The sequence below is a fragment of the Lutra lutra genome, chromosome 11 (genome assembly GCF_902655055.1).
Source record: "Lutra lutra chromosome 11, mLutLut1.2, whole genome shotgun sequence".
NCBI lineage: Eukaryota > Metazoa > Chordata > Mammalia > Carnivora > Mustelidae > Lutra > Lutra lutra.
The window spans coordinates 65,178,100-65,203,944 of record NC_062288.1 but is presented as its reverse complement, the minus strand read 5'-3'; the positions used below and the strand labels follow the sequence as shown (position 1 = coordinate 65,203,944).

Below are 25,845 nucleotides of genomic sequence, written 5' to 3'. Positions count from 1 at the left end.
TAGGTTAAGCCTCTGCCTTCGGCTCAGGTCATGATCTCAGGGTCCTGGGATCAAGCCCCACATCAGGTTCTCTGCTCAGCGGGGAGCCTGCTTCCCCCTCTCTCTGCCTGCCTCTCTGCCTACTTGTGATCTCTGTCTGTCAAATAAATTAAAAAAAAAAAAAAAGAGTCAAAATGTGGGCACCTATAGATAAGGCCAGTTATATAACCAAGAAAATCCTCAAAGAAGCAAGAGAAAATACACTGCCTACAGTGGCCCTGGGGAAGCCTGAGCTTACTCATAGCTGGGCAGAAAGCAATGAGGGACATCCAGGGAGACCAGGCTAGGGTAATCACATGTAACAGGGCTGTCAGTGAAGATATTTTGCAAGAGGCCCTAACTTGTAGAAGAGAGAGGTTTGGAGATCAGAATGATTTTTCTCTGTAACAGCAAGATAGAAGAGGCCAACAAAATTTCATGACTAGGAAGATGCTTGAGAATTATGTGTTATATTTGGGGAGCTAAAATTTATATCATGAGCTAAAATAATTTTGAAACCTTGGCCCTTTTTCCTGGCACCTCAAGTTCCCTGTGCCAGATCCTGCAGGAACATTGAACACATGCACCGGAGAAATGGCTTGAAGTGAAAATCTCAGGGTCATACAAATCTGCCTAGCTGGAAAGGAAAAGAGCTAGAGAACACTTAAGGGACACAAAAGAATGTTGTAAGCTTGTGTGTGTGTGTGTGCGCGTGCACGCATTTTTCCAGCAGACCCAGTGAAATGAGCTGCAGTCCAAATGTCCAGATGTCCAGTCACACTCTTCTGGAAAGCTTGGAATGATAGTCAGAACTAGACAAATGGACCGTTCTATAACTAATTTTGTTTGAGTATGTATAAGTCAGAGGACAGAGAGAAAAATTCCAATTTCCAAGTAGTGGTACATTTTTTCATAGTCCTTTAAATCAAATCATCAAATGCCATTTTTGTTTTGGTTTGTTTTCCTTATATGTACACAATGTCTAAGCACAGAAAAAAAAATTAGAAGCATATAAACCCAAATATTAAGAGTAGTATTTTTTCTCTTAAGTAATGGAATTAAGTGTGACATATATTTTTCCTTTCATTGTTTATGTGTATTTATATTATTATTTACATTACATTTCATTATTTACAATGTCTAGGTATACTTTTAGAATATGAATATTTGTCTTAAAAAATGAAAAATACTGGACTAAAACACAGTGGTTTGATGTTATATACTTTAATAAGACCGCTATGAGAATTAAGAGTCAGGATGTTTCTAAAACTATAATTCTGATATTTTTCTCCTAACCTCATCAGGTACATGTATTTCTGCCATGAGTATATTTATTTTAATGAAATGCCTTCCTTCTGAGAGCAGTGATTATTCCCAAAACATCTGTCAAAGAAAATTAAGGGAAAATTTTACAATTCCACATTATAAAGAAAATAAGAGAAATCAAACAGACTCCAAACCCCCACCCCCAAAACACAACCAAACAACAACAGAAGAAGAAAAGTATCAATCATGGTTCTGTGACCAAGAAATAACCACTGTTTACAGTTTGGGGCTCTGTGTGTGTGTGTGCGTGTGTGCGTGTATGTGCACACGTGTTGTGTGTAGTTTAACACAGTTAAGATGATCTTATACATGAAATTTTATTTCCTCTTCACTTAATATGTCATAAGATATCCCCCATCATTAAAATAACTTTGAAAAATAGAAAACGACTTCGGTCCTCAGTCTTTTACTTCTGCAAAGAGGATGGTCTCTCCTACTCATAGTACCACAGCACCACACAGATCAGCTCATGTCTGGAAACATTCTAACCACAAGAAAGTCTATCAAATAAAAAAACCACAGCTTTAAACTTTTCTCAACACAAATCACAGGAAAAGGTCCTGTGGGACTCTGGGTCACTGGGCCAAGCAGGGAACCCCGGGTGGGTAAGATTCGCGATGATGTGCCAAGTTTGAGTCAAGAACCAGGAAAGACTGGGATTAGACACACTGCCCTTAATACAAACCCTGATGCTGCCCCTGCACACGATGTAAGCCTCTGACGTAAAAAGGCTATGAGTGCCTCAGCAGGGACTGATCTTCTCCATGCAGGAGGCTCTGGCCACACGCAGAGGTGTCCCTGACAGCTGTTGCCCTGTGGGACCTGAGGGCCAAGAGATGCTCCACTATGTGGCACCTGGATTCCTAGAAGATTTTGCGTTTTTGTCTTCTTATGTAAAAATTTAATCTAACTTTACTTTGTGAAGGGGGGGGCAGAAGAGGGGTTATGGGTCTCTTTCCACCAGTCTATAATTAACCAGATCTACATATGAAAAACTCATTTTTAAAAAGTTGAGTGGAGATACCATTAAGAATGTAAATTTCTTCTCACATATTTTCCATATAGTCACCAACTCTCAACAGAATAGCAAAGAAAGCAGCCCCTAACTTCAAGATCTAATCTAAAATAAATCTAACTCCAATGTCATGGCTGATTTAGGACCTCCCCAACTGAGCCCAGTGCTACCCTATCTCTCACCTTGGTCCTGGGGGAGGGGAGAGATGCATGCACCTGTCCCACACTTCCAGTTTCCAGCGCATGGATCCTTCACCTCCTGGTTCAAAAGCCAACTCCCCATAGCACCTTCCCAATGTCTCAGCCAAAGACATTTCTCTTCCCTCAAAATCCCCAAAGGCAAAACTGACCACAGAGCTCAAATTGCCTGGGACAGTCTATTTCAAATGCTCTATGCTATAGACACATGATGTTTTTCAGTTTGAGGGTTAAAAGTATTATCTCTAAACCCATCACAGGCTTATGATAAATCAACTTTCTCCCTAACTTATAGTTAGAATGTATCCTTAACTCCTAAACCAGGCTTTAAACCCTTATATGTAAACTTTGTTCTCAGTGCCTGGCACCCTGCCCTGTATATACATATATATTACATGGATTCATCTTTGCATTACTCATAGCGATGCCCACTCTCCCACATATGAAGTATCTGGAAATATTTGTTGAATGAATGGGTTAATTAATTAAAGAATACATTTTAGTAGAAAAAAAGTGCCCACACTAAACTCACTAAAAGGGATAACTAATGACTAGCAGACAGCAAGTTATCAAAAGGATTTCTTACTTAATCAGTTAACTAATTGGAGAATTAATTAATGCTCTCAGAAGAAGGAATTAAGGCTGCAGATGAAATTAAGGTTGCTCATCAGCTGACCTGGAGATGGGGAGATTATCCTGGATAATCTGGGCAGGACAAACATCATCGTCCCCATAAACAAAAGAGAAAGGCAGGAAAATAAGTGTCCCAGTGACACAGTGCGAGGTGGACTGGATGTGCCAGCACTGACTTCAAAGACAGAATGGGGTCTCAAGTCAAAAAAAACAAGGATGGCCTCCAGGTGCTAAAAAAGGTAGAAAACAAAACAAAACAAAACAAAACAAAAAAACAAACACAGATTCTCCCCCAGAGCCTCCAGACAACCGCAGCCTGGCTGATACCTCGATTTTGGCCCATTCAGAACCATTTCAGCCTTCTGACCTTCAGAACAACATGTGTACCAGGTTTGTAGTAATTTGCTACAGCAGCAATAGGAAACTAATAAACTTGGCAATAGCCAAGAAGAGTCGCTTAAAGTGACCACTTCATGCTGGGTACCATGCCAGATGTTTTCCATATTTTCACTATTTCCTTTAATCCTCACTACTTCTCTGCACACTGTATTTCATCAACCTAATTTCTTAGCAATGAGTTCAGAGAAGTGGCCATGATACCCATGGTCACGCAGCCAAAGGCAGTAAAGGCAGAGTCCAACCCGGTCTCTGCAGCTCTGAGGCCAGTACCTTCCTCATGATCACTTGATGGTTCCACTGATACCCTGGACCACAGCGTCCTACATGGCTGTTGTGAACTAGATGGGATCACAGAGCTCTTTGGGAATCTGAAGAAATGTGTAGCCACTCTTCTTCCCAAATGCACACAAGTGTATCCACTCCAATGCAGAGGTTCATGGCCACTCTGTCCCAAGACTGATCAAGGAATCCATCAACTTCCATTTAAGAATACTATCTAGAAGTTAGTTATAAACTATATTACATGGTTCTCTTATTTAATATTTTATATTTCATTTCCCCAACCTCATTGTAAGTTCCTAAATTCAGGGTCTGTACCAGCTTTTTATCCATTGCCTTTAGAGCACCCTCCAGAATCCTGGAGAGAGTAGTTATTATTAGTTTTATGTTATATGACTCCAGCAAATAGACATCCACTGTTGGCTAAAATAGGACTGAATAAGACTGTAACATACATATAAAACATAGATTTGTTGAAAAGACAATGTGAATTGAGTCCATCTATAAAAGACATAGAAGATGTAGATTTGGGGCTAGCATCGAGTAAGCCTTCTAGGCCCAAAGAGTAGTGTTCATCAAGCCACATGTCAGCGGGTATAAGAAGAGCAGGAGACTGATTGGACCAGAGTGGGGAGTAACTTCGGGAGATGTGAGACACCCAAATTGTCTAAATAAATTGGCCTGAGATTTATTGCCAGCCTGAGAAGTTTAAATGTATTCCGAAGAACCAACATTCCTTAATGTGCTTCCTATGAAACATCAATCTTGCCTGCTGCTCTGCCAAAATAAGTAGAAAAAAAAAAAAAAAAGTCTGCAGCTCAAATTAGTTCGGGAGTTACTCCATACTCCATCACCCTCCTGAAAGTTTACCCTGCACATTGGCATATAAAGGGCTCTGCAAATTCTGCAGCAAAGAAACATATTTGAGTTTATTTGAACCAGTATTTCCCTCATGTATTTAATCACAGAGCCATGTTTTGAAAATATTATTCATCTCTTTTCCTCAGCACTAGCATTTTATAAAACAAACTTTGAGAAACTCTGAGAGACAGTGAAGGTAGCCGGTGTACGTTCTTGCGAAGGCCAGTGGCATGCGGGAAGGGCTGAAGGAGAAAAGACTGAAGTCAGTTGCAGGCAAAGGGATGAAGGTCTGGCTGCCATGGAAAGGGGAAGGAACTTATTTATTAGAAAAACAATACAAAGAGACAATCAAGCAGACTTGATGACTGATTAGCAACACGGGAGAGAAATGCCAAGAGCATGAGAAATAACATTAAGGCCCCAAACCTGTGCAGCTGGGATAAAGGGGTGCCAGAATTCAGTCAACAGATAGAGGTTGGAAACAGCCAGTCATTTTTCCATCCAACTCCCAACCCTGACAATTAGGAGAATTAAAGGTAGCAACTGTTACTAAAATTCAAATGCAGTACTTTGAAAGAAGAATGTGGTCTCCAAAAAAAATAACAAGCTGAGATTGACCATATCAGCATCTTGTCAAGAAGTCATATTAAGGTCCTCAGAAATCAGAAATCAGAAACCAGAATGCAAAAGGAACTATAGAAGGGGCTGTGGAGGCAAAGCCATGAGCTCACAGGGTGAAAAGGTGAAAAACAAAAGGAGAAGAGATACGTGTTCTAAGGACAGACGTGGAAGGGCAGAGCAGAGGAGTGGAATGGTGGCTGTGGCAGAGGCGGAGTACTCACCAAGAAGGGACTGTGATTAGAAGAAAGAATGACAGAGTTCATAAATTAAAACTCTGCATCAAAGGGAACTACATAGCACAGCTTATGAGCCATTTCTCCAAACTCTAAGGGAAACCAAACCAAAACCACTACTTATGAAGGCTAGACCTTCAAGTATTGTAACCCAAGAGATGGGAGGGTAACTGACCTCATAAATGTAGGTAAGTTTTTAAAAGGTAAGAAAATAGAATAGCTCTCTAGCTGTGCAGAGAGAAAAGAAATTGGCAAACTTCATATATGTTTGGAGGCAAGCCTCTGAAACAAAAATGTAGTCAATGGAAAGCAATAGTTCTTACAAGTGTTGGCTTTGGAGTCTCATGGAGCAGAGTATCATCTGCCCTCACCCTATTTAACTTCTCAGACCCTCAGATCTCTCATTTGTAAAATAGAGCTTCTACTTCATGGATCATTTTGAGGGTTCAACGTCAGGATACATGGAGAATGTTTATCACAACATGGACTGACATGCGCTTGCAGTCAATAAATCTTTGCTGGCAAAAGGAGCAACTTTAGTGGCAACAGAAATAACAACTTTTGTTGTTCTTATTTTGCTCATAGTAGATAGGACCTCCAGAGAGGAATAAATCTGCCTCAGTTTTCCATACAGTAATGTGTAATTTATTATACGGTATTTTCTACAAAGTATAATACTGGTTTCAGAGTCTCCATTGTCTGGTCATTTTGCTGTATTTTAGATGTACCGTTGCTAAGGGGTTTTGGTCACCAGTTTCTTCAGTCAAAGCTAGGCATATGCCCCTTTCTTGAAATTCAAGATGGCAAACTTGACTAAATGTACCAGATGGCTCATAATGAGTTTATATATCTCTTCCTATTCAAAACATATTCTTTCAAAATTAAGCAAGAAAGTAACTTTTAACTGAATGATTTAATAATGGTGCATTTATATTAAGAATACTTTCCCAAACAAAGATCCAGGGAGGCCAGTTAGAACAAATACTGGACTAGAAGGTTAAAAAAGAGAGAGAGAGCAGGTTCTCACCCAGTTCTTTCAGTTAATACTACCAGGAGCCTCAGTTTCCTCACCTGAGAAGTGAAAGGGCTGACCTCAGTATTAAGGTTCATCTACTTATACAATCCCATGATGCTGAAATGGTGATGAGTCTGAGTGACAGAGCAATTCTGCCCTTCTTCCTTATTCCTGGTGGAAATTCTATAGTTATTTCAAGTTTAAAATTACATGTATTTTAATATTATAAGTAAGAAAATTTGGAGAGGCCTTCACTTTAGCATTGAAAATACCTAAGGTAGCAAGAAGCGGGGGATATCTAGAAAAATGAGTGGACATGGAAAACCAAGCCAGTTGCATTTGTCAGTGAGCACAGAGCATACCAACTACCATGGCTCCACACCTGAGCAGAGGTGAAGGTGTCACCAGGAAGACAAAAACCTGGGAACTTGAGCAGGCATTTCTTCCAGGGTGGGTTGGAGGGAAATGGTCTGAAATTGGAAACTCCTCCTAACATCCTTCTCCAGCCTCTAATCCCTACCATTACAAATCCCTCCAGACCTTCTCTCCCCTTCCTAACTGCAAGGGTTATTAAACTGTACCAAATGACAAGTCAGGGGTAGACCTTCCAGCTGGGCCCTGGGGCCAGATTTCATTGTAGGAACTCGGGCTCCACACTTACTTTGGGTGTTCCTCTTAACCACTAGGCCTCAGTTCCTCAGCTGTGAAATGGAGCTCGTAACATTACCTGACTCTAAGAGGGCCATGAGGATCAAATAAATAAGATCAAATGAGCTAGCCCACGACAATGCTTAGACACAGCAGAGGCTAAATAAATAATTAGCTGTTGCCGCTACTGCTGTTGCATTTCTTGCCATTATTATTATTTGATGGTAATGAGGAGGAGGAGGATTGTTAACTAAATAGTCAGAACTTAAGGAGTACTAACATGGTAGGAACCACAATAGGTGGCGGGTAAAAGATGACCCCGAATAACCTCAGGCTCCTCTTTCAGTTTTGTGTCAACCCACAGACAGAAAACTTAAAGCAACAGTACCCCTTAGAACAGAACGGCATATAAAACAGAAAACAAACTGGTGTCCTCACACCCCTTCCAATGCTGCTCCTGCTGGGGGGGGGGCGGGAATTTCCTAGCCACTACGTGTGACACTGTTGGGTTTTATTTGCCACTTGTGTCTGCTGGTTGGGCCTCGGGAGCAGTGACAAACCCCCACCAGATGCTCAAGCAGAAACTTCAGTGGTCACTTAGCTTAACACCTCCTTGGCAGGGCTAAAGTCAACACCACAAAGTCTTATTCTACAAGCATCTTGAGCTCTGGTTTCAAATTTCCTTACTTTCCTGAGTTAAGGACAGATCCTTGGTGTTAAGGGACCTGGAGTTGCTTACAGTCTTGGGGGCCAGAAACCTTGTTCAAACACAGAATTACTAATTTGCAGAACCTCTGTCAGTGGAGATTTCTCATAAAATAGGCCCCGGGGTCACAGTTTTGTTAAATTGTTGTTGTGTTCCCCCTCCTACCAGCACTCTTTAATTGGAGATACCTGTAGACATGCCCGGGGAGTTAAGTAAGATGTGCCCAAACCAGCCAGGGCAATTCCACAGCACCCTTGATGAGTGCACACAGCAGGCAGGGGTCCTCTCGGGAGCAGGCACACCATTGCGGTGCACAGCTGGAAACTAACCCTGGGGGCGTTTAAAAAGTCACCTGGCAACTGTGAGCCTCCTTGTACCCTGAGTTGCTGAAATCTCATATTTCCCGTTACTTGTGGGACATGTAGCTGAGGTTATTTCAATTAAATGTACATCTGTGCTCAGTATACCCTACCCGCCTCTGTGTTATGTAATCGTGAGCTTCTGTTTTGAGTTGGGACTCTGATGGTCAGGACTAATGTGGCTACAGGCATAGCTCAGCGAATCTATGGGTCTAGGTTTGCGCATCCACATCTGGGCTGCCTTTTGCTGCCTCTGGTCTTGTACATGGTGAAGAGATTAAATTCTCTCTCATGATCAACATCTCTCTGTCTCTCCCTCCCTCCATACTTCCCTTTTCCCTCTACACACACACATACACACACACACACACAAACACACACACATACACACACACACACACAAACACATGCACACACACACCTCTTATCAGTGAAAACTTTGCCACTAAGTATTATTTCCATGTCTGAAAACAGACATTCTGCCAGCGCAGAATTTATTTGATTCAGGTCTCTCTGGGTGGTTTGGTCGAGATCTCACCTAATGCTTGCCAACTCACAGTAAGATAACATTTTACTTAAACCAAGGGCTGCATGCACAACAGACAGTGGCTTTCTTGGCACGCAACTCGCAGTCCTGTGATGCCCACCCCAGGCAGAGTGAGAGTCGCTCTAGGCTAGAGCTCTTACTTTGGCAAGAAACAACATTTGCATGAAAGCTTTATAAAGTTTGTTTAGCTTACTTCAAATATTTTATTTTAAATAAATCACCCAAACCAAATTTAATTCTTTTCATTTGGACAAAGAGAAAGAGAGAACATCCATGTTATTAAAAAACAACAATGCTTCTCATTCTTCCTTCAGGTCTGATTTTAACATGAGGTCTGATTTTTATTTTTGTCAATTTTGATAGAATCATAATTGCCCTTTCAGATCAACCCCATAAAGATGGCACTACCATGGGGAGTACACAAATTTGAGCTTCAAATCTTGCTTTTCACCTACTGAATTGTAAATTATCACTATCACTGACTATTGCAAAGGGAGGCCTATAGGAATGTTCTACACATTTACTTCAACTTTCCTCTTTGCTGTTCTTTTCAGAGGTCTGCAAGAGCCCCAGACACACTACCAAGACAGACTAACCCAGTCGACAAGGCAGTAATTCTGTGGGGTTTTAGAAATAGACAATCCGATGTCACCTCTGCTGGAAATAATGTGACATTCATTTAACAATAACAGGTAATAAAAGTAAGTTGTAGAGTATTTAAAGCTGTATAATCAATTCTTTTCATCTGCATATGAAACTATATATGTATCTAAGTATTTATTCTTGCCTCCTTCCAAAAAGGATTGGGGGTAGCTCATAGGCATACATACTAAACAATTCAAAATACATAAGGGTAGACATATAAGATGAAGTCAGGAATAAACTTATTACTCAAAAACTGCCCACCGTTAGAGGTGGGCTACAAATTTATTTCTAGCTTCCTAGCAACTAAAGCAAAGATGGTGAATTTTAATCAATCAAGATTAATTATGCCTTTATCATTTTTTGTAGGGCTAAGCACTGGAAATGCAAACACACTCAATTACATCCAAAGACTTCTGGTCTGCCATTTTTTATACCAGCTCTGGGCTCCTATTTCATCTACTCACTATGTGTTGAGAGTAAGTTACTGCTACTAATACCACAGGTGTTTATTTCTGCATTCACCCATGCTGTTACCTCTGTGAGGAGTACCAATGGTTCTCAACCATTTGTCCTGGGGAGAGGGGTACAAATCACCCCAGGAGATATCTGGCAATGTCTGGAGACACTGTTGATTGCCATAATCTCTGGGAGAGAAGTGCTACTGGCCTCTAGCTGGTAGAGCTTAGAGACGTGGCTGAACATCATACAATGTGCAGGACGTAACCCACAACACAGTCAAACTATCTAGTCAAACTATATAATACTGAGGCTGAAAACTCTGCAGCAACTAATGGGGTGTCTATGTTTGTTTGAATAAGACAGAAATGAGTCACTTTTCTGTTTTAGAAAACACTAGCCTTAGTTTGTACTTCAGCTTTCATTGGTCTGCTCTAGAAACCCATAGGTCAGAAGAGCTTTTGTAATTGACAGAGTAGGAAAAAATGAGACCACGATTTGTTCTGGATCCTAGATATAATGCCAAAGGAATTTCAAAATAGGAGATCTTTAGGCCATAGCTAAAGGACTTCAGAATAAGTCTACCTGTCTATATTAGGAAAATCTGGGCACTGCTTAAAAAAATTGGAAGTCATCCCATCTCTTAACTCAATCTGAATAAATAAACCTTGCCAATAGAATGTGTTTTACAGCACTGATGGAAGAACTGCTGGAGAGCAAGAGAAAGTAAACAGATGGAAAGAACACCAAAGGAAATTGAGAAATAGCCATCTGATGATATCATGCAGATTGGACCAAGAACCACATGCCTGGGCTCTTCCCGCACTGACCTGCTGGATGCAGGTGCACAGTCAATGGTCTCCCTGGTACCCTAACAGCTGGGTGATTTTCCCCCTTGCCAACTGCCTCTCTTAGTGACAGAAGTCAGGCTCATTCCCATATTTTACAAATACAATAGTTAATATGGCTGATTAAAAACTTGCTTTGATTTTGTCATACCCATCTTACTGTTTTCTTTTTTTCTTTCTGATAAGCCACCATTATTCTAAATATGAAAAGACTAGCTCAGAGTGGATAGACTAATGATGAAATGTAACTTTTCTCTCAACTATCTCAGTAATCTTCACCTTCATTCTTGTAACATAAAGTTGGATAATTCAATCTTTGAGGTGTTTCTGCACAAGAATGGTCATGTTTTTACTAAACTGATAAGCAGTGATCCTGCCTGACAGCACTGTGATGAGCAGATGTAACCTCTCTGCACTCATGCAAACTGAAAAGGTTAGTTGAGAATATCTTAAGAGTTCTTTGAACTCTGTGTCTACTTCAAAATAATTTCTAGAGAAAATCAAACATCTTCACTGACTTGAAGACAGAGGAGAACCTTATCAATTTAAACTCTACTCTGCTCATCCAGAAAGGAATGAAGGTGGATGTGGCCTCCAAACCATCCATAAACAAAGTTTCCTCAGAGAGTATCTGGGAGGATGATTAAATGTAATAATTTATATACTGTTTGAAATCAACTGGTGTGTTAATCATAGGTAATGCTTCCTGCACTAACTGCTGGACTCAGTACTGAGTCATACTTGGTTGGCTTCCTTTGAGTTATTTTATATACAGCATCCTCTTTAAAGAAAAATCATTTTGTAAAATCTACAGTTTAATTTTCATTAATTCAATCAACATTTTTATCCAGTGTATAATATGTAATTATTTAATGACTCTCAGTCTCAAAAAATAGTGAGACATAAAAATAATAAATATATTTATTATATCTCATATACATATCTATTGTCCAGATAAACAAAGCCAGGATAACTTTTAGCTATATGATTTTAAACATGTGGATGAGAAAACTTGTTTCTACATGAAAGCTGCTTTCAACCCACCATCAAAGCCCACTTCTTTAAGGCTAACTAGTTCATAAAATACTTTCTAATAGATTTCATGGCTTTGTTAATCCTGCTTATACAATGGAACTAATTTGATAATGACAGTACTAATACTACTATTTTGATGAAACACTTCAGAAAGCTATCTGCCTACAAGAGATAACAAGAAACTCACTTCAGAATTAAGGATGCACACAGACTGAAAGAACAGGAATAGAAAAAGATATCCCATGCAAATGGAAATGAAAAGAAAGTTGGAATAGCTATGCTCATATCAGACAAAATAGACTTTTTTAAAAAAGATTTTATTTATTTATTTTAGAGAGAGAGAGCACGTGCGAGTGGGGGGAGATGCAGAGGAAGAGGGACAGCAGACTCTGCACTGAGTGCAGAGCCCCACATGGGGCTCAATCCTATGACCCTGAGATCATGACCTGAGCCAAAATCAAAAGTTGGATACTTAACCGACGGAGCCACCCAGGTGCCCCCAAAATAGACTTTAAAACAAAGACTATGATAAAAGACAAACAAGAGAATTACATAATGATAAAAGTGTCAATCCAGAGAAAAGACATAACATTTTTATGTCAATGTTGTGTTTATTTATATTAAGTGATTTATTAAATTAATATATATGCACTCAACATAGGAACACCAAAATATATAAAGCAAATATTAACAGAACTAAAGGGAGAAACTGAAAGTAATACAATAATAACAGAAGACTTTAATATCCCATTTTCATCAATAGATAGGTCATTCTGACAAAAAAAAAATCCATAAGGAAACATCAGCCTTAAACAACACATTAGACCAGATGGACTTAATAGATATGCAAAACAAACTATCCCAAACCATCAGAATACACATTCTTCTCAAGTGCACATGGAATATTCTCCAGGATAGATCACATGCTGGGCCACAAAGTCCCAATAAACTAAAAAAACCTGAAATCATATCAAACATCTTTTCCAACCACAATGGTATGGAACTAGAAATTAATTACAAGTAAAAAAAGGGGAAATACAAAAACATGAAGACTAAACAACATGCTACTAACCAACCAATGGGTCAGCAAAGAAATCAAAGGAAAAATCCAAAAATAACTAGAGACAAATGAGAACAGAAATACAGCATACCAAAATCTATGGAATGCAGCAAAAGTGGTTCTAAGAGGGAAGTTCACAGCAATAACGACCTACCTCAAGGAAAGAAAAATCTCAAATAAACAATCTAACTTTACACCTAAAGGAACTAAAAAAATAAGGACTAACAAAGCCCAAAATTAGAAGAAGGAAGGAAATAACAAAGATCACAGTGGGAATAAATGAAATGAAGACTAAAAATAAAACAAAAATGATCAATGAAATTAAGAGCTGGCTCTTTGAAAAGACAAACAAAATTGACAAACCTTTAGCTAAACTAGCCAAGAAAAAAAGAAAGGGGAATCAAAGAAATAAACATAAATGAAAGTGGAGAAGTAACAGTCTCAGAGAAATACAAAGGGTGATAAGACACTACTATGATCAATTATATGCCAACGAGCTCCTAGACATCCTGGAAGAAATAGACAAATTCCTACAAACATACAATCTTCTAACACTGAGTCAGGATGAAATAGAAAATCTGAATAGAGAGATTATTAATAAGGAAATTGAAATAATAATTGAAAACCTCCTAACAAACAAAAATTCCAGACCAGATAGTTTCACTAGTGAATTCTACCAAATATTCAAAAATTTAATACCTAGTCTCAAACTTTTCCAAAAAAACTGAAGAGGAGGAAAAGTTTTCAAACACATAGCTAGCATTACCCTGACACCAAAACCAGGTAAGGACACCACAAAAAGAAAATTACAGGCCAATATCCTTGATAAACATAGATGCGAAAATCCTCAAATCAAATGCAATAATACATTAAAAGGATCACACACCACAATCAAGTAGGATTTATTCCAGGGATTCAAGGATGGTTCAATGACCACAAATCAAGGGAATACCTCACATTAACAAAATTAAAAATACAAATAATATAATCTCAATAGATGCAGAAAAAGAATTTGACAAAATTCAACATGCATTTATGATAAAAATGCTCAACAGTGTGTACAGAGTGAACATACCTCAACATTAAGACATATATAACAATCCAACATGTAATATCATACTCAGCCATGAAAATCTAGAAATTTTTCTTCGAAGTACTACCCAAAGCAGTTAGGCCAGAAAAAGAAATAAAAGTCATCCATATCAGAGAGGAAGAAGAAAAGCTCACTATTTGCAGATGACATAATATTATATACATAAAGCCTAAAGAATACACCAGAAAGCAATTAGAACTAATAAATGAATGTAGTAAAGTTGCAGAGTATAAAATCAATATACAGAAACCTGTGGCATTTCTATACACTAATAAAACATCAGAAATAATTTTTTTTAAATTTTCACTTATAATTGCATCACAAAGAATAAAATATCCAGAAATAAGTGTAACCAAGGAAGTAAAAGACCTGTACACTGAACTATAAGTCACTGATGAAGGAAACTGAAGAAGACACAAATAAATGGAAAGATATTTCATGCTTATACATGAGAAGAATTAATGTTGTTAAAATGTCCATCTTACCCAAAGCAATCTACAGATTTAATACAATCCCTATCAAAATACCAATAGCATTTTTCATGAAACTAGAACAAATAATACAAAAGTTGTATGGAACCACAAAAGACCCCAAATACCCAAAGCAATCTTGAGAAAGAAAAGCAAAACTGAAGGTATCATACTTCCTGATTTCAAGCCATACCATAAAGCTCTAGTGATCATATTTTTTGTACAAAAACAGAATATGGATCAAAGGAATAGAACTGAGAGCCCAGAAATAAATCCACACATATATGAACAATTCATGTATGCAAAGGAGCCAAGAACATACAATGGAGAAAGGACAATCTCTTTAATAAATGATTGCAAGAAAACTGAACAGCCACATGCAAAAGAATGAAAATAGACCACTATTCCACCGTCTTTCACTATATACAAAAATTAACTCAAATGGATTTAAAGACTTGACTGTAAGACCTAAAACCACAAAATTCCTAGAAGAAAACATAGGCAATATGCTCCTTGACATCCATCTTAGTGACATCTTTGTGAATCTGACTTCAAAGGCAAGGAAAACAGAAGCAAAAATAAACAACTGGGACTACATTAAGCTAAAAAGCTTCTGTGCAAAAAAGAAAACCATCTTCAAAATGAAAAGACAACCTACTGAATGAGAGAAGATATTTGTATACCATATATCTGATAAAGGGTTAATGCCCCAAATATATAAGGAACTCATACAACTCAACAACAAAAACAAAAAAACAAATAACCTTATTAAAAAAATAGGCAAAGGCTCTGAATAGACATTTCTCCAAAGATGACATCCAGATGACCAACAGGCACATGAAAAGATGCTCAACATCACTAATTATTATGGAAATGAAAATCAAAAAACTACAGTAAGGCATCACCTCACACCTGTTAGAATGGCTATTATCAAAAAGACAAGAAATAACGAGTGTTAGAAAGGATATGGAGAAAAGGGAACCCTCTTACTGTTGGCGGGAGTGTAAATTGGTGCAACCAGCATAGAAAACAGTATACAGATTCCTCTACCCTGTGATTCAGCTATTTTACTTCTGGATATTTATCTGATGAATACAAAAAGTCTAATTAGAAAAGATACATGCACTTCTATATTCCTTGCAGCATTATTTACCATAGCCAAGATATGGAAACAACCTAAGTGACTGATACGTGACCAGATAAAGATGTGGTATATTTATACAATGGAATACTACTTAGCCATAAAAAAGAATGAATTCTTGCATTTGTGACAACATGGATGGACCTTGGGGGTATTGTGCTAAGTGAAGTAAGTCAGATGAAGAAAAATAAATACCACATGATTTCACTCCTATGTGTCATCTAAAATAAATAAACAAATAAACAAAATAAAATAAAAACAAACTCAGAGATACAGAGAACAGATTAGCAGTTGCCAGAGGGGATGCAGATGGGGGAGGCTGTGTGTGAAATGGATGAAGAAAGTCAACTCTATGGTGATGGATGGTAATTAGACTTGTGGCAATTACTTATAGTGTATACAGATGTCGAATTATAAAGCTGTACACATTAAGCTAAATAAATAAATAGAAGAAATATTAGTGGTCTCAAAACCATATGAATTTGAAATGGACAAAAATGGCAATTTGCTAGTCCTATGTCAACATGTGGGGCTAACATTGAACTTGTTGCTATACTCCACCTGAGTGAGAAGTAGTACAGTCTCAGCCAGCTTTCAGACTAAGCCTTGTTAGAGAGATCCTTCAAAAACTCAGTTTAAAAATAACAGGATGGTCAAACGATTGTCAGTCTAAAGACCTCTGTTCACTTTGCCAACAGGAACACTGGATGTGCACAGGTGAAATGGTAAAGAGGGTGGGTGGGGAGGAAAGTGTAGCTGTTTGGTTTAATAATGACAGAAGGAAAATCCCTCCCAGATTACGTATAGTCTTTGTTTTACTGGATATCCCCTTAACTGCTATGACTACAGATGCTATTAGTTAAAATGCATATTAAGCTATCTGGTCCTTCTTAAAACCTCATTAGACCGTTCAACTTCTAAATTTCTATTAGCAACAAATTCGAATGGAAACATCTCAATTTTGTGCTTCTGTGAGAGGGTTACAATTGACTTAAAGTTTCTGGAGAAAAGTGGGGTGATCCCATGCCATACCAAAAGACATAAAATGTACAAAACCTTACACCACCATTTTTCCTGTTGAATTATAAAGTGTGAAACAAATATTAATAGCAATTTCCAAAGGAATAAACTTACTTTCAGTGCAAATAGGACAGCATCCTTTTCTGTTGAGAATTTTACCCTAATCAAGAGGGGGGGAAAAAAAGCAAATTTAATGTTAAGAAACAGGGTCTGCTGAGGACAAAACTGTTTTTAAATCTAATACCAGTTAAACCAATGAAATCAGTCCAAGCTGTATTTGAACTTAATGCCCAGACAGTGATGATGATGGCAAAAATGAACTTTGAAGTATCAGGTTCTAATGCCAGGCAAAGTCATTGAGAAAGCTTTCCTATTCTTGTCCTCTGAGAAATGTAATATCCAAGGGGCTCATTGGTGTGATTTTTCTTACATTGAGGGAGGATGGAGACAGTCTGGATTCAACCTTTTCACTGATATCCAAACTAGCCCCCTAGAGAGTGAGTGTACACACGTAAAAATGGGAATCATCTGTTATCCTCTCGATCCACGTAAGGCTTCATTCTGTCTTTGCTAGTCAGAGGGGCCCAAACAATAAATCATACCCCAAGTGCAGGCCTATGGAGATGGACGATATCTGTGCTACAGAACAAATGCAGTCAGATTTCTTCTTTCAGAAAAGTGGTATGCTATCCATGTTAAGTCACTGTTCAGCAGTCAAAGCCAATGAAGTTGAGGGTTTTGAAATGCTGAATAATTTTCCATTACCTTTCTGGAAATACAGTGTAATCTCCTATATTCTATTTCTTCCAATTTTTTAATGCATGGCATTAAAAGGAGGAAACACATTCTCAGGGTCGATATCAGAGAATGGCATTGTCTTGTCACTGAGACTCACAGAGAAAAGAAATGTGGTCAATTGCCACTTGCGGTCAATTGCATTGAAGAATAGATTTAGATCCTTAAAAAAAAAAAAAAAGTCCTACAGACTTTAAAAATGTTTGTTGACAGTTGAAGAACTAGAACCACATCTCATTTATTTTTGCATCAGCCAGGGCTAAACTGGTACATTAAAGGCTGTGACAACTTTGAATGAGGTTTAAAACTCAGCCCCACTCAGCCCTCCCTGGTTTGGGGCATTATGACATATTTTCATTACCTACAGCTCAATTATCTACTGCTTTTTTTTTCCCCCAAGATTTTACTTATTTATTCATGAGAGACAGAGGGAGAGAGGCAGAGGGAGAAGCAGTCTCCCACCCAAGCAGGGATCCCAGGCAGGACCAGATCTCAGGACTCTAGAAGCATGACCTGAGCTGAAGACAGACACTTACCTGCCTGAGCCACCCAGGCGTGCTCTATTTTCTGTTTCTATTTGGCACAAGAGGCCCCCTTCGGTTTCTTGTGACTGAAAGCAGTTGAAGAAAAGACCAACTGAGTTTGGCTCCGGGCCGATGGAGGGGTAGCTCCAGGGGAGCGCAGTAAAGTGCTCTATCAGAAGGAGGCAGAGCTACCAGAACCAAGGCCCCAACAAAGGGTGACTATATGATCCCCTACATCTGCACCTTGGCAGAAACTGCCATCTCCTTTCTCCTGGAACTGAGTGGAACTGGTAATCTCACAGAATCACATAAGGAATAAATCAGGCACAAGCTAAGAAGTCTAGGCTCCCAAGGTCCACATAACTAGCTGTGGAGCTCTGGACACTTTGTGACCTCACTGGTAAGAAGGGTTTAGTAATAGCACCAACTCCGAGGGGTGGTCTCAGCATTCAACAGGTGAAGTCCTGCAACTATAGGGAAAGTCTCTGTGCATATCAGTGATGATGAGATGGCAGTGTTATAACAATCTGTCCCCACTGGAACCCCTCACAGCCCTTCTCATCAAAGGTGCTCCTTGCCTCAGGGCTGGGGGTGAGGGTGGAGGAGGGGGTAAGGGAGGGAGGGGTCTGCCAGGGAGGATGGACAGGAAATCCCACCATAAACCCCTTCTTCAACAAGGCACACATACTTCTGGAAAAGGAGATGAATAGTAGCCAGGAAGGATAGAGCTGGGAATAGAGTCTGCTTCTTAAACAAACAAAAAAAACTTTAAAATTTCCCCAGGCAATGCAAGGGAGGGGAAATAAGCATTTAACAGCATTTCCATGGTAGAACTAAGTTATCTTCCAAAGTCCTTGTGCTGGCCCCTGAGGAAGGAAAGTGTGAACCAGAGGAACAGCTGGAAGGATGCCTAGAAACAGAAAGGTGGCCCCTGGGGCAGGACAAGCTTTGACAAGACTAGGAGGGGGTGAGGTGGGGCAGAGGTCTGCACTTGAAGAGATGGATGAGGTAGTCACAGAGGAGAGGCTAAGGAGATGCCGCCATCAAGCACGTTGACCTCCCCCCCGAACAATAGGACAATGAAACCCATCAAGGCTGGCACACGCGGCAAGACTCAAACTGGAAAGGCCGCCATGGCCTGCTGAGGCTAGTTACTTGAGCCACCAGGCTGGCAAAGCATCCTGTTTTTGTCTGTAGAATAAGGAAGCCCATTCTTACCAACATGTGCCGCCGGAGTTCATTAGCAGCGAGGGTTCCCCAAGGACTGGCATAAATGATATGATCCCATTCTGCCCAATGAATATTTATAAGCAGACCATGTTCAAGTCTACTTATTGTGTCTTTTTTTTTTTTTTTCCTTTCACGGGAGGTTTTCAGTTTTCTGTCTGAGGCTTTTTAAAGCAAGACTAATTAGGTTTTTTTTTTTTTTCCTTTTTTTCCCTCCCCCCCTTCATTCAGTTGTGCAATAGCAACAGCTGTTGTTTTTTGTGTCTCATTTGGCGCTCAAGTAAAAACAGCAACTTTTTGTTTGTAATAATAACAGATGTGAATAAAATTAAAAGCTGTCTATAACAGAGAAAGGAGAACTATGTCCTGAATATATGGATATATTTTTTTCATTCACTGGAAGGTACTGAATAGGTTTGACATTTTCCCAAAATGCATAAAACCTTGAGAGGTTTCAAGTTGCCGAGGTGAATTCAATGAAGCTCGTGCTTTAGAAGATAATGGTGGCTTTATTCAGAGTACTGGAACTGTGGGTTTCTGAAAAGAGATATTTCCATAGGGGCGCTATTTCCATTTGGGGCTACGACGGAGGCCAAGGTTAGGGGAGGAAAATGCAGTAGAGGGGTCGGGGGTGTTGCTAGGCCACCGGAGAAACCCCTAGAGGAGTTTATGACTAAACAACTACATATTGCTTTGAATTGCTGAGGGAAGAAATCCCTAATTTAAGAAGAGAAAAAGAGAAGAGAAAAATGGCAAGGCTGGTTATGGTGTTCAAAGGAAAACCCAGCAGAAGGAAAAAGAGAGCAGATCTAACAGGAGTTGGAGACATTAAAACAAAGTGGGAAAAGTCAATGAGGAATAGGAGATTTGGGACAAGTGCAAGGTTTAGAGCTATTTTCACGTGAGACTAGAATCCGGGTGGGAAGTGCAGAAAAAGTAGGAGAGAGCCTTGCAAAGGGTGTTGTGGCTATTCAGGAACCTGGAAGTATCAGCAGATCTGGATTTTGTGTTCAGAAGATGGCATGGGACCATGCCACATGTAGGATGTTTCCCAAGACCTTAAGGTAAAAAAAATCAACCTGCATTCCAGACATACCTGTGGGCAACTGCTGATGGGAACACACTGCTTCTTTCGACACTCTGTCTTGCCTTTCACACAAGCACAGATGGTGCAGTTAACAGAGGACCACATCTCTCCATCCTACAGGAGAGAGCACAGGATTCTGTTATCAGCTGGAGGCTGATGGGAGTTAATCCAACAGGCTTGGATTTTTCTGCCAAGGAGAGCTTTTCTTACCCTGAGTGAGGGATCCATCATCAGGCTAAATTACCCTGAGGTGTCTATCTCCACCTATATGATTGGAGGGTGTGGGTGGGTGTGTGTGTGCACCCCCTCTCCAGTATATAAAAAGAATTCTTGTGTGTCTAACCAAGTTATAGTTGCATCTTGCTGTTCCTGACTTGTTTACTTAGTTTCACCCTGGAAGACAAACATGAGTTTTCATACATGATCAAGCAGCAAAGGTCTGATTTTCCTGTTTGATAGAACTGAAATGTTTAAGCTTTCCCAGACACCAGAAGTCGAGATGTACAAAAGTAGTTAGTTTATTCCCAGATGGGTATAGTTCGGGACCACATAGGACAAGAACATGCCAAGAACAGAGGCTAATTCAAAGGACTCTCATTGCCCAGGCAAACACCTGAACAGCAAGCCATCCAAACATGTGGAGCCCAGACAGAATTCTTCAAGATAACATGTCCCTGCCTGTCTGATACCCTCCTCCCAAAAAGCTGGTTAGCACCTTGGAACACATTTTCTAGCCCAGAGAGGACTTTCTGAGGAGTATTTTTGGCTCACTGAATTTGTAATATGCAATTGCCAAATACCCAGCCCTAAGAAGCCCCATTCCTCTGGAGAACACACAGGGATGTGCGGCCTCACTTGTGGAAAAGCAGATTACACACAGGAGAGATGAGTCTGAAAATAAAACCCTTCCTGTGTTGGTAAATCTAAGCAGCAAATTTTCTTAAAAACAGAGAAACTAGCTCAGATTTTGATGATGACTGCTCCTTCTCCCCTTCCTCCTCATTTTTTGAAGCTACCTTCAGGATTATGAGGGCCTTTTATTTCTCAGGAGAGAAAGGCCTAACTGACTGTCATAAAGGGCATCTGACTAGTCCAAATTCTCTGAGTGCACATTTCTAGGACTTGGTGTTTCAGAGATGACTCTCTGCAAACTATTTTAGGCTTTATCACATATAGGACCCTTCGTACAAGGAGCCTTGAAAACACTTTGCCCACACCAGCATGACAGGGAGTCTACTGCATCTGGGTGCTCAGGAAACAGAGGATGCCTTTATGTTTAAAGGACACATGAGAGGCACCGAGAAGTCTGTGTAACTACAGCACACACATGACCCTCTTCTTTTGGGCACGACACAACATGTCTTCTTACTGATTTCATAGGGATCAAGACTCTTCCTCCAACTCTGTCGATGTAAAAGGAAATCTGGCTAAGTGCAGCATGAGGTGCTCCCATGTCTGACTTGACTCCATGGGTCTCGGTCTCATGAATGTCCTGAGGTGGCACCTTCAGGTACAGAAAGACACCCTCCACCCAACAGACCGGATGGAAAGCCCTTTGGGAAAAGGCAACAATCTTCACCCTGATGTTCACGTGGTCACTGAGCAGCTCTGCTAACAGAGAAGTATGGGGAGCCGCCGATGAGTAGCAGAGGGCCGGTGGCCAGTCCTGCTAGCTCAGCTGGGCCAAGGTGCTCTCATCTTCGCTCAATGGCTGGGCTGACATCAACATCTCACCTGAACATCTTCCAAGTAAGAAAAATCTCTCTTTGGAAAAGCGGCTTTGTGAAAAAGTTCTAAAGTATGAAGCTATAGAACCACCGGGATCTTGGAGAGGGACATGGAGCGTCTCTGACTGAATGAGATGCCCTGGTCACTAGGGCACCCATAATAGCACCACCAGAGCAGGGCATCTTCAGCTCAGTCCCAATCACTGGTCCACCACACTGGGCCATCATGTTTCACTGGCTTAAAATACTTTGTAAAGCAAAAATAAAGCCAAAGAAAACCATTTTTCCAAATAGTTGCCTCTCTGCCCCAGGTGTACTTGATTTTAAATATAGGTATATATAATATTGCAATATAAATAATTACATCTGCATACACACACATGACATATGTGTCTATAAAATGTAGATAACTCTGGCCTGCTTTTTATCTGGAGCTTTTTACATTTCCATATAGTATAGTGTTTCCCAGGCGCTTGGCTTGTGACATACCCGGAAAATCTTGTTGCCAAACTTGCACACCTTGATGTCCTCCGGAGGCACTCGCAGGAGGCACTCTTCACAACACGTCTCCTCCCCTCTGAGGCAGCCCCCAGGGTGGGAGCACTTCTTCTTACATACCACAGTGGAGTCCTGGGGGCCCGGGGGCAAACCAGAAATTAAAAATGCTTTCCATCTCTATCAAACATCCCACCTGACCTTCCTTTTAACACCCCACAACTAATTGCTTTAAAACATATTCTGAAGATATCGCACTGTAACTTGTTGCAATAAAACTTTCTTTCCTTTCAAAATGTTGTTTGTTGATGAGATACTTAGACAAGAAGATGAAGAAGCTATGAGAAGTGTGATGAACCCTCACTACGTTCCATGTGTCTATAACTTAATGTTCAAGAAACTTCTGGTTCCACTCCAGCCAGCGTGTGGCAAGTAAGTCTGGCTCACTAGGGGCCGATCAGTTTCCTTCTTGCTGGCCTTTTCCTCTTGCAAGTCCTTCATGAGCATTGCTGTCTTGGGTCTCCTTCGGGACTTTATGCCACCTTCAAGGGGTTTAGCATAAAGGCATGATATCTAATCAAAAAAGTAAACATTAGGAGCTAACATTCCTCCTCAAGATGAAATTCCTTAGTGTGGTCTATGTTCACAGAAGAATTGAACGAGCAATTCCAAAATGGGCCTGGGCTCTAGGGCTCTTCAATAAAGTATGTAACCTTCACCAGGCCACTTACCCCCTGAGAGCGATGAGTTTATATCTATAACTTGAAGGGGTATGGCTTGCTTTCTAAAGAAGTGACATGGCATGAACACAGTAGTCAAGTAAATTGTGCCTACTGATTTATTCAACAACACATTGAAGGAAAGTTCAGAGCTGTTTAAGAAAAGTAAACTTCTTCAGTTCCCCAGCCAACAAGCTGCAGTTTCACTGGAGTAGGTTGCCAGCTGGAAAGAATGTAAGAGCAAAACATTTCTGAGACTTGGTGGCAGGCAGGGTTGGAGGAAAGCAATGTCCCAAGTGGATGGGCAATTCCCTGACACTGTGGAGTTAGTGGGAGACCCATGACAGGGAAATGAAGACCAAGCCATCTCCTGTTAGTTAGCACTGAGAGAGAACTCACTTAAACAGGTTGTGTAAATGAACGTATGTAATTTCTGTAGCTTCTCTGTTAATCTTACGACTTTAAGAGGTACTCCTGGTATTCATCTACTACAGTCTTACCGACTATCCATCTAAGATTAATATGACAATAAGATAATCCTTCCAGAAATGGCATTAGTTGTGTTTTATTTCTAAGGTTCTACCACATCAGACAATGGATAGGATTCAGCACTGGACAAGAACAGTTCATTTATTAGGTGTGTTATCTTATGCAAATCTGTCTCCTTGAGCCCAGAGTCCTCATCTTCAAAATGGAGGTGAGAGTACCTACCCCTCAGATGTACTGTGCATTTTAAGTGAAATATGTAAAACACTCGGCACAGTTTCTGGCACATAGAAATTATTATAGGTCAATTCATAAATCGGAAAAGAAATTCACTGCCAAGCTGCATGTCTTGATTTCTAGCTTGAAAACAGGGCACTCCCTAGCTCTCAAGTAATACATACTTCATGGTAGCAGATTTCCCAACTTTCATTACACACACACACACACACACACACACACACACACACACACACACACAGGATACCCATTAGATCATAAGCCTGGGAGTAGTTTATGCAAGGAGAATATGGAGATGGAGGGATGTGCTTCTGTCTACAAGGAGTTCACAGAGCAAAAGGAGAGACAGAACCATGGGAACAAATAAATTACAATATAATGTAGCAAACGAATTAGTAAAGGTATAGAGGTAACAGAAAAGAAGAGTAATTACCTACGTAAGTGAGTCAGGAAAGCCTCCCAAGAGGAGGTAACATGTGAGATAGGCCATTGTGTATGATGAGGAGTTTGCTAATCAAATTGAAGGAAGATGAGGATACACTCCAGGTATATCAAATCTGAAGGCGCAAAGACCTGATACCATACCGTGCTCAGAGAACTATTAACCAGTTTCCTGCACCTGCCATGGCACTGGATGGAGATGCTGGGGAGGAAAGCTCTAAGCATATAGAAAATAACACTGATTCTCCAAAATGACTGTAGCCTGATTCTTCAAGCATCCAATTTCCCAAAGATGACTGTGAATGCATACTCTGACAAAAGACAACCTCTTGAGGAAATAATACTCATTATACTTTTTTGAGCACTGGGGTGTATTGCCTAATCCTCTCTTAAAGAATCTATGAGACCTAAAGCACTGAAAGCATTATGGGTTGTCAGTCCGCTTTCCTGCAATTAAGAGAACTGGGGATGTGATGTGTTTCATCGAAGGTTCAGTGCCCTCAAGAGGAAGCTCTAACTTGTGAAACTCTTGGAGAGGAAGAAAAGCTTGGAGGATGAAGGCCAAAGCAAACAGAAGGAATGGCTATATGCTTAGCATAGGATAGTGCAAACTGCGGACGAGAGGAAGGAGCCTGAGGAAAGTATTCTCAGGCTTAGGAAATACTCAGTGTTCAGTGCCAGGGAACAGACAGACAGTTCAGCCCCTGTTGAGCCACCTCCCCTCCCCCGGAAGTAGTGCATGCTACTTACCGAAGCATCCCTCAAGTAATCAGGAACTTCTGAACTCTAATCCTAGCCACTGACTCATAGCTGACATTGAGCAAAACTCCTCTCTTTCCCTCTCTAGCCCTTTAGCTATTAAAAATAAAACCACCACCATCACCACCAAAATGCATTATTCTAAATTCATGTCACTCAGCTGTTTGGGTTAACTCACTAATGAATGATCCTAGTATCTCCCATTAGAATGATTCTCTTCTTGGTTTTAAAAATAAATCACTGCATAAGCACAGTCAATGAATGTGTAATGTGTATCCCTTTAAAATTCTGGGGTTGTGGAATTCCTTCTTTACCAGTCAATAGACCTCTGTTGCCTTTGGAGGAAAAATAAGCAATGCCTCAAATAAGATATGGTATGATGAACAATGCATAAATACTCTCTTCCCAAACTATCAGGTTTATCTTTGTGAAGAACTGTAAATCCATGCCTTTCTTTCCTTCTCAATGTGATTACAGTCATTTTTACTGTGAGGTGTGTCAGAGAATTATCTTGGATAGTTAGAGCCAGAGAACACTGCCACATTTATGTGTCTGATTTTAGAAGGTACCTCAGGATTGCCCCCTGAGATTTAGTTCTCACCTCCGGAAGCTAACTTGTAGGTCCTGGGAAGATAATAGTGAATTGTAATTTTGATCCTAAGTTCGAACTTCCTTGCGACCTTGAGTATGAGTTCAACTAGTAAAATGGCATTGATAATGCCT

The 25,845-nt window shown here is 40.1% G+C and overlaps 1 protein-coding gene across 2 annotated transcripts in view; it reads right to left on the bottom strand.

The window, feature by feature from the left end:
* The window catches only part of BMPER (BMP binding endothelial regulator), a 251,360-nt gene that overhangs the window by 86,202 nt on the left and 139,313 nt on the right, over positions 1-25,845 (bottom strand). For both annotated transcript variants that reach the window (XM_047695739.1, XM_047695740.1), the window contains exons 9-11: positions 22,475-22,615; positions 20,268-20,372; positions 16,740-16,785 (exon numbers count right to left, since the gene is read on the bottom strand). In XM_047695739.1, the coding sequence (XP_047551695.1) occupies positions 16,740-16,785; positions 20,268-20,372; positions 22,475-22,615 (292 nt within the window). The remainder of the gene's footprint in view (positions 1-16,739; positions 16,786-20,267; positions 20,373-22,474; positions 22,616-25,845) is intronic.